The sequence below is a fragment of the Chiloscyllium plagiosum genome, unplaced genomic scaffold, assembly GCF_037043375.1.
Source record: "Chiloscyllium plagiosum isolate Xiang-an unplaced genomic scaffold, Cpla_swu_hap1 HiC_scaffold_5, whole genome shotgun sequence".
NCBI classification, from domain to species: Eukaryota; Metazoa; Chordata; class Chondrichthyes; order Orectolobiformes; family Hemiscylliidae; genus Chiloscyllium; species Chiloscyllium plagiosum.
In genome coordinates this window covers 47,977,424-47,986,869 of record NW_028270143.1, presented here as the reverse complement: position 1 = coordinate 47,986,869, position 9,446 = coordinate 47,977,424, and the positions used below count along the sequence as shown (strand labels likewise).

Here is a 9,446-nt window from a genome sequence, read left to right as displayed (position 1 = left end):
TCTGCGAGGTTAGTAATTCACTTACGTCAAGAAAACATCTGGTTTGAAAGCTACTACCTTCAGTAACCCCCTGCCATCGCTGCTAGCAGTAATCCTAAAAATTGCTTAGTATTAAGATGGCATAATCGAGCAATGTGAAAGAACATCACCAGGGGGAGCAGTGTACACAGGCCAATGTCTTCTCTGAGACTGCTCCAGTACAACAGGCTCAATTCCATAGTCTTTTCTGGAAACTAAATTACTTCAAAGTGAATGATTATGATCATAGTTTCTCCGTTTGGGAGTTCCACGTGGCAAACTGTGCTGCTCAGTTAGTCTTCACTTGAGTGAAACTGAATATCAATTCACTTGAATGCTGAGAAATGATTGTTGTTCTTTCATTACTGTTGCAAAAGAAAATTATGCTTTTCTTAAAATCTGAATTTAAAAGCAAGCACCAAATTTTCTAACACTATATTTATACTCTATTTTGTATTTTTAGTTTTCCTTCCTTAGCTAATTGTGATTGTGAATAAACCACAACAACCCAATTTTTTTTTAGTTATGTTATACTCCAGAGCAAAAAGGGAGACATTTTGCTACATATCTCTACTTTTCTTCTTTCTTAAGGTAACCTGCAATTAGTTATTTTTTGCTTTTATGAGAGAAATAAGGCAGATTTATAATGAAAAGAAACATGGTTCTGAAAAAAATGTACATGGGGTCACAACAGGACAATTTCTAAATGCCAGAACTGGGTATAAACAGAGTAGAATGGGAGTTAAAGTCCAAGAGTCCTACTGCTCGTAAATGTCATTGAATATAACATTTTTATTTCAAAAATATACGTTATTCATAAAATTATTTGATATCTATACAATTGGTGATGCCATACATATGTATACATTCCATTTCTTTGCATACAGAGATTGGAATTAATCTTTCGTATATACAAGTCTGTACATTGACTACCAGCTATTCTGCTGAGGTGTCAGTGGAGCCCACTTACTGCGTGGGCCCCCTGTTCTTCTTTGGCAGGCAGACCTTACACGGTGGTCTTTCCCCAGCATGCCATGACGGCAGCTGCCCCAAGCTTCAGTGCATCCCTCAGCACATAGTCCTGGACCTTGGAATGTGCCAGTCTGCAACACTCAGTCGGGGTCAACTCCTTCAGCTGGAAGATCAACAGGTTTTGGACAGACCAAAGAGCGTCGTTGACCAAGTTGATGATCCTCCAGGCACAGTTGATGTTCGTCTCGGTGTGCGTCCCGGGGAACAGACCGTAGAGCATGGAGTTCCGCGTCACGGCGCTGCTCGGGATGAACCTCGACAAACACCACTGCATTCCTCTCCAGACTTTCTTTGCATAGGCACATTCCAGAAGGAGGTGTGTGACAGTCTCGTCCCCTCCACAGCCGCTTCGGAGGCAGCGTGCAGTGGGGCAGAGAGTCCGGGCGTGCATAAAGGATCTCACCGGCAGAGCCCTTTTCACCACTAGCCAAGCCATGTCTTGGTGCTTGTTGGAAAGTTCTGGTGATGAGGCATTCTGCCAAATGACTTTGACAGTCTGCCCAGGGAACCACTCAATAGGATCTGCCCTCTCCTTTTCCCAAAGGATCTCAAGGACAATATGTACTGACCACTTCCTGATGGTCTTGTGATCAAAGGTGTTTTTCTTCATAAATTTCTCTACGAAGGACAGGTAGTATGGAGCGTTCTGTGGTAGCGAGGCCAGGCCCATCTTTTGCAACACAGGGTACAAGTAGAACCTCGGTACGTAGTGACACTTGGCGTTTGCATACCAGGGATCCATGCGCAGCTTGATGCAGCCACACACAAAAGTGGCCATCAGGGTGAGGGTGGCATTGGGCGTATTTTTCTCCCCATTTCCGAGATCTTTATACATGCTGTCCCTTCGGACCCGATCCATGTTTGATCTCCACGTGAAGTGGAAGATGGCCCGGGTGACTGCAGCGGCACAGGTTCTGGAAATAGGCCAGACCTGTGCCACATACAACAACACTGGAAGTACCTCACACTTGATGACCAGGTTTTTTCCTGCGATGGAGAGAGACCGTAGCTTCCATCTGCCCAGTTTCTGCCTCGCTTTCCTGATCCGCTCCTCCCAAGACTTGGCACACGTGCCAACCCCTCCGAACCAAATACCCAGCACCTTTAGGTGGTCAGTCCTGACGGTGAAGGGGATCGAGGATTGGTCGGCCCAGTTCCCAAAGAGCATGGACTCACTCCTGCCTCAGTTTACCTTGGCCCCCGTGGCCCATTCGAACTGGTCGCAGATGCACATGACTCTGTGCACAGATAGCAGATCTGAGCAGAAAACAGCGACATCATCCATGTACAGGGAGGCCTTAACCTGCAGGTCCCCGCTGCCAGGAATAGTCACCCCTCTCAGGCTCGCATCCTTCCTGATGGACTTGGCAAATGGCTCTATTCAGCACACAAACATGGCAGGAGAGAGAGGGCAGCCCTGCCTGACTCCAGATCTGACTGGGTAAAAACAATGACTGCAGATGCCGGAAACCAGAGTTTAGATTAGAGTGGTGCTGGAAAAGCACAGCAGTTCAGGCAGCATCCGAGGAGCAGTAAAATCATAGGTATTCCTGATGAAGGGCTTTTGTCTGAAACATTGATTTTACTGCTCCTCGGATGCTGCCTGAACTGCTGTGCGTTTCTAGCACCGCTCTAATCTAAACTCCAGATCTGACTGGGAAGTATCTGATTCCCACCCATTGATTGAGACTGCACTGACAATGTTGGTGTAGAGCAGTCTGATCCAATTGCAGATTCCCTCCCCAAAACCCATTTTGGAGAGAACATTCCTCATATACGCATGTGATATCTTGTCAAAGGCTTTCTCCTGGTCCAGGCTGATCAGGCAGGTGTCCAACCCTCTGTCCTGCACATAGGCGATCGTATCCCTGAGGAGTGCGAGACTCTCAGCGATCTTCCTGCCCCGTACAGCGCAGGTTTGGTCAGGGTGAATCACCGACCCCAGAGCAGACCTGACCTGTTTGGTGATGACCTTTGACAAGATTTTGTAATCTGCATTCAATAGTGAGATTAGTCTCCAATTTCTAATTTCCTCCCTCTCCCCCTTCTGCTTGTAGATGAGTGTGATGATGCCTTTTCTCATGGATTCACTCATGGTACCTGCCAGAAGCATCCTGACATACACCTCCAGCAGGTCCTGGCCAATCAAGTCCCACAAAGCAGAATAGAGCTCGACCAGTAAGCTGTCATTTGCAGGAGTTTTATTCTTTTCGAAGGAATCGAGGGCCTTGGTCAGCTCGTCCAGAGATAGCAGCTGGTCCAGCCTCTCCCGTGTTCTGTCATCTAAGATCTCCGTGATAGAGGACAGGAACGACTGGGAGGCCGCGCGGTCAGTTGGCTTTGAGTCATACAGACTGGGATAGAAGGATTTGCTGGTCCTCATGATGTCAGCCTGAAATGACGTTACCAAGCCATCTTCTTTTTTAGATTCCCTACAGTGTGGAAACAGGCCCTTTGGCCCAACCAGTCCACACCGACCCTCTGAAGAGTAACCCATTTCCCTCTGACTAATGCACCTAACATTATGGGCAATTTAGCATGGCCAATTCACCTGACCTGCACATCTTTGGATTGTGGGAGGAAACCAAAGCACCCGGAGGAAACCCACGCAGACACAGGGAGAATGTGCAAACTCCACACAGACAGTCGCCCAAGACTGCAATCGAACCTGGGACCCTGGTGCTGTGAGGCAGCAGTGCTAACCACTGAGCCACCGTGCCAATCTTCTTCCTTCAGGCTGTTGAAGCACGGAGCTCTCTTTGTGCACCTTCTGGAAGAAGACACGTGAGCACGTCTTGTCCTGCTCAACGGAGTGGACCCTGGACCGGAAGATTATCTTGGAAGCCGCCGAGGCAAAGAGCGAGGCTTGCTGGCCCTTCACCTCCTGGAGGTGCTCCGTGACATCCACCCCCATCGTCTGCAGCAGGAGCAGGTTCTGCATACTTTCCTGGAGTTGAGACAGTTTTCCCCGCCTCTCACTCACCTCCTAAACACCTTTGAGGATGGAGAGCCTCTTGATTTTCCCTTTTACTGTTTCCCACCAGTACGCTGGGGTCTCAAAGAGGGGCTTCACGGTTCTCTAACCTGCGTAGTCCCTCTTGAGCTCCTCAATGTTTCCCGGGGTCAACAGCTTTGTGTTCAGCTTCCACGTTCCCTTACCAGCCCGCTGCTTGTCCTGTAGGTGACAGTCGACCAGCAGGAGGCAGTGATCAGAGAAGAACACCGGCTTGACGTCGGTGGATCTGACTGAGAACATTCGGGTCACAAACAGGTAATCTATCCTTGAGTGGATAGACCCGTCTGCCTGTGACCAGGTGTATCTACGAGGCGCTCCATCTGCAGGGGTGCTGAAGACATTGTGCAGCTTGGCATCTTTGACCGTTTCCATCAGGACTCTGGACATGACATCCAGTTTACTGTCCCCTCCCCCGCCAGATCGTCCATCTACATCAATGATACAGTTGAAATTTCCGGCCAGAATGACCGGCCTGGACGTAGCTAGCAACAGTGGAAGCTGCTGCAGGACGGCCAACTGTTCACTCTTACCCACTGAGACGTTAATCAGTCTCAGGGGAGCATCATTGAATATAACTTTTTAATGACATGGATCCAAGGGTTGTTTCAATATCTAACTGGACAGATGTTTCAAACAATATGACCTACCAAGCAAGAAACCTTTATAGTGATGTAAACCTTGGCAACACAAAGTAAGTATGGCCATTGCCAATTTCCTGGACTGAGGCTTCCCGTTTAGTTCTGATTGGCAATCTCGAAGATATTGCATAGGATTATTATATGCTACCTGACGCATATATTATATGCTACCTGTGTACAGCTATGCAAACGTATTGAAAGGGAACACAAACAGCAAAAACCTGGCCTTATTCAAAACAATTTTTAAAGGGAATAATGCTACTAAACCTTAATGCTTGTTAAATTATGTCAAGCTAACAATTTTCCCAAGTGCCAGCCAGGTGCCCTCTAGAGTCTAACATTTCATATCTGGGATTCATTGAGATGAATCTAGATCTGGATCTGGATCTGGATCTGGATCTGGATGTAGATTTGCTCACTGAGCTGGAAGGTTCATTTTCAGACATCACCATACTAGGTAACATCATCAATGAGCCTCCAGATGAAGCACTGGTGATATGGCCCGCTTTCTATTTATGTGTTTGGGTTTCCTTGAGTTGGTGACATCATTTCCTGTGGTGACATCATTTCCGGTGGTGTTTCTGAAGGTTATTCCTGAAGAAGGACTTATGCCTGAAACATCGATTCTCCTGTTCCTCGAATGCTGCCTGACCTGCTGTGCTTTTCTGGCACCACACTCTTGACTCTAATCTCCAGCACCTGCAGTCCTCATTTTCTCCATACATGTTCTATTGATTAACTGCATGGGGACGTGGGTTAAGTTTCCAACACAACAGCTGCACTTGCACTACACCTAAAGTATTGTATAATGTTCCACATGAAAATAAAAATAAGTCAGATAGTAAGCACTGATGCAAAATCATTGAGTTTAAATGAAAGGATGATCAAAGAATAGACAGAGAAAGCAGATGAACTGAAAACAAGAAATGCTGGAGATCACAGCTGGTCAGCCTGCGTCCATGGAGAGAGAGCAAGCTAACATTTTGAATCTAGATGATTCCTATCAGAGCAAGATGGAATTTAGTGCAAGTGATACACAATGTATGGATCAATTATGATCTTCATTGTATGTTTGATGAAACTCACTGAAAATATTTTATTTTTAATTCATTACTTGAAATCTCCAGTCTCTGCCATTTCTAAACTATCTTGCAATAATTCAATAACATCAGGTAAAAATGTCATACCCACTACATTAACAGTGAGTTTTGGTTACATTAGTGTAATGCAATAAACAACTGCATACATGTTAGACACTTTCACATCAATGATGAGGGTCTGCGTACCTCTCCCTCTTAATGATTTGCATTGCTCTTAACAGACTGGGCAGCATGGTGGCTCACTGGTTAACACTGCTGCCTCACAGCGCCAGGGACCCGGGTTTGATTCCAGCCTCGGGCGACTGTCTGTGTGGAGTTTGCACATTCTCCCTGTGCCTGTGTGGGTTTCCTCCCACAGTCCAAAGATGTGCAGGTTAGGTGAATTGGCTGTGCTAAATTGACCATAGTGATTAGAGATGTGTAGGTGAGGTGCATTAGTCAGGGGTAAATATAGGGTAAGGGAATGGGTCTGGGTGGGCTACTCTTCGGAGGGTTGGTGTGGATTTGGGCCTGTTTCCACACTGTATGGATTCTGTGGACTTTGCATGTGAATTAATCGATTAGAAAACATGGATGACATACTAGTGATGCTAATAAATGGAAAAAATACCACAGCTAATTTGGTAATGGAAAAAATGTTCTATGATGGGAGCAGTTGTGGTGCAGTGGTAGGGTCTCCACTGCTTGACTTGGGGCCCAAGTTCAAGTCCCATCTGCTCCAGAGGTTTGTAATAATGTCTCAGAACTGATTGATTAGAAAATTTCTCCCCCCATTAGAATTATGAGGTTTCTCAACCACATGAGATATTCCATTGAAGATGACAAGGCTTGAAACAAAGTCCAGAAAGCTGATAAGGCGGTGACCACATCCAGTGCATCACAGGCAGCAACTGAAGTTTACTGAACTGAATTGTTAATGGTTTTACCAGCCAACTTGCATAATTAATCAATGCACATTGATTGATTATGTCCCACGTACCACGGTACAGTGAAAAGTGGTGTTTTGCATGCTATACAGGCAGATCGTACCATACAAAGCGCATCAGTAAAACAGAATGCAGAATACAGTGTTACAGCTGCACCAAAGGTGCAGAGAGAGAGATCAGAATTAACATTTGAGAGGTCCATTCGAAAGTCGATAAGAACGGGGAAGAAGCTATTCTTGAATCCATTATATCTTCTGCCTGGTCGATGGGAGGGATGAATCTGATTGGTAGCTGGAAGAAAGGATCGGTAAGTGGAATGAAAAGGAGGAGGCAGGGCTGAAAAGGGAGTCAGGGGACAGGAGGAAATGTTATTTGAAATTGGAGAACTCAATGTTGAGTCCTCAAGGCTGTAAGCTGTCCAGGTGGAAGACGAGGTGTTGTTCCTCTGATTTGCGGTCTGATTCACTGTGGCAATGGAGGAGGTGGAGGATAGACATGTTGGAGAGGAAGTGGGAAGAGGAATTGAAATGGGTGGTGACTGGGAGATCAAGTCGGCCCTTACAGACCTGGCTGACATGCTTGGTGAACCATTCCCTAAGTTTATGTTTTGTCTCACCAATGTAGAAAAGACCACATCGGGAGCACCGGATACAGTAAACTCAGTTGGAGGACAGGTGAACGTGTGTTTTATCTGGAAGGACTGTTTAAGGGTCTGAGTGGAGGTGAGGGGGGTGGCAAATCAGCAGGCTTTGCATCTCTTACGGTGACAGGGGAAGGTACTGGGGGGTTGACGGTTTGGGGTTAGTGTGGTGCGAACCAAGGAGTGGCGAAGGAAATGGTCCTCGTGGAAGGCAGAGAAGTCCTCCTCCATTGTCACAATGAATCAGGCTGCAAATTGGACACCTCTCATTCATTCCCCAAAACAAAATTCTCCCTCTCTGATTTTATAACCCAAAGAGACAGAAAGGAAAACAAAACTCATTATATGTTTCGCAGCTGGAACTCAGTATACTTTTGTGATGAATAAGTGTAAAGGCCAATTCTTTAAACATAGTCAGTCCTTTTTCCACACTTTTACAGTAATGCTACAGTGACTTATCCAGCTTTATTCTATGTGAAACATTGTGAAAAAGCATGTTTGTAGATTGTTAAATGGAACCTTACTTCTCCATAGGACTAAGTGGAAAGAGAAATTGCTCAGCTCCTCATCTTGGATATCATATCAGTACAGGAGGAAAGATAGATAGGAGAAACTGCAATAGATTTGTTCAAAAGCAAATCAGTCTCTCATAGAACTGAAGTAATTTCCACATGTTTTCTTGAAAACCTGCCAGGACAGCATGCAATTGGAAACCATTTAACTTGGAGACAGAGTGGGAGGGATTCTTGTTCTCTCCTAGAAACTGTTGATTTTTGGATTCTATTTTGGGAATTAGGCCAAGCCCAATATCCACTTTATTCCCAGATCCAGTTCATGTAACCCGAAAGAGCTTTTTATTTACAGTTCTGCCACTAGACTGTCTCAGTGAGACTCACAGCAGAATGGGACTGATATGGTGGTGAGTTTTCTTTGAAATATGATTATATACCCTTGCGGTGGATGATCACTGAGGTTACATTTGGATTGTTCGTTTTGGATAAAATGTATGTTCAGACATTTTGGCCACAATCACATTTAGTTTATTTTTATTTTTTTTCTTTTAATTCTGACTTTGCATGAGTCCTTCCTTCTCAAAAGCTATATAGTGCCAATCATGGGTAGAGTGGAAGTGTCAGAACCAAACATAACTGGGCCACTTATTTTGTTATCAAGCTGTCGAGGTCTCTAAAGCAGTCCACATCTCAGACACATACCTCATTCAACAGGAACTAGAATCAATGGAAAGAGCAAGAGGTCAATCTGGGGAGGAGTGGGATAGAGAGATCAAGCTGTGAGGGATAGATTGAGCTGGTGTTAGGGGGGAAATCAGACTGTGAGAGGTCGATTAGGCTGCCAGGGGTCGATTGGGTTCATATGGGGGGAGAATCACGTTGATTTGTGTGGATTGAGCTGCGATTTGGGAGGTGGGGAGAGATCAGGCTAAGAAGGGGAATAGTTTGGCCTGCGGGGTGGGCTTGGAGAAATTGGTCCGGTGGATTGGCAGGGAGAGATCATGCCAGGAGAGTGGGGGAATGGGGTGGGGGAAGATCTGGCTGGGGAAGGGCTGCGGTGAGGGTGGTAGAGATCGAGCTGAGGGAAGTGGGGCAGAAGAGTCCAAGGTGGGAGGAAACCGGCCTCATCTCTTACATCCTTCTCTTTTGCCCCCATTTTCTTCTCTTGCCACCATATACTTCCCTCCATCACAGTTGTCTTCTTTCTCTCACTGCCCCCTGCTGTCCGTTCTGTCTCCTTTCTAAAGTCCTATGTGATTCCTGATTCAATGTTGTGGCTGTTCTGTGCACGTGTACAGTGTGCAATTTATGCATGATACAATGACAAACAGGAACCATGCACATGCATGTCTATGAGTGAGAATGCATTGTTGATTACCCCACAGTTCCAATGTCAGCAAACACTGCCCTTCCTTAAAGACCTTCATCTTGAACGACAGCAACCCACATGCCCCCCCATGTCCATGGATGTTGGCATCTGGCACATACCAAATTCTTCTCACCCTCATTGCACATCACCAATCCACTCACAGTATGATTCTGCACTGTACTTTGGACTTTAGAT

General features: G+C 45.9%; 1 protein-coding gene across 1 annotated transcript; it reads right to left on the bottom strand.

The window, feature by feature from the left end:
- Positions 1 to 1,024: 1,024 nt before the first annotated feature.
- LOC148149921 (uncharacterized) lies at positions 1,025 to 2,335 on the bottom strand. The gene has a single exon (XM_087986842.1). It carries the CDS (start codon positions 2,216 to 2,218, stop codon positions 1,025 to 1,027), a length of 1,194 nt encoding a protein of 397 aa, XP_087842968.1. The 5' UTR covers positions 2,219 to 2,335.
- Between the last annotated feature and the right edge of the window lie 7,111 nt (positions 2,336 to 9,446).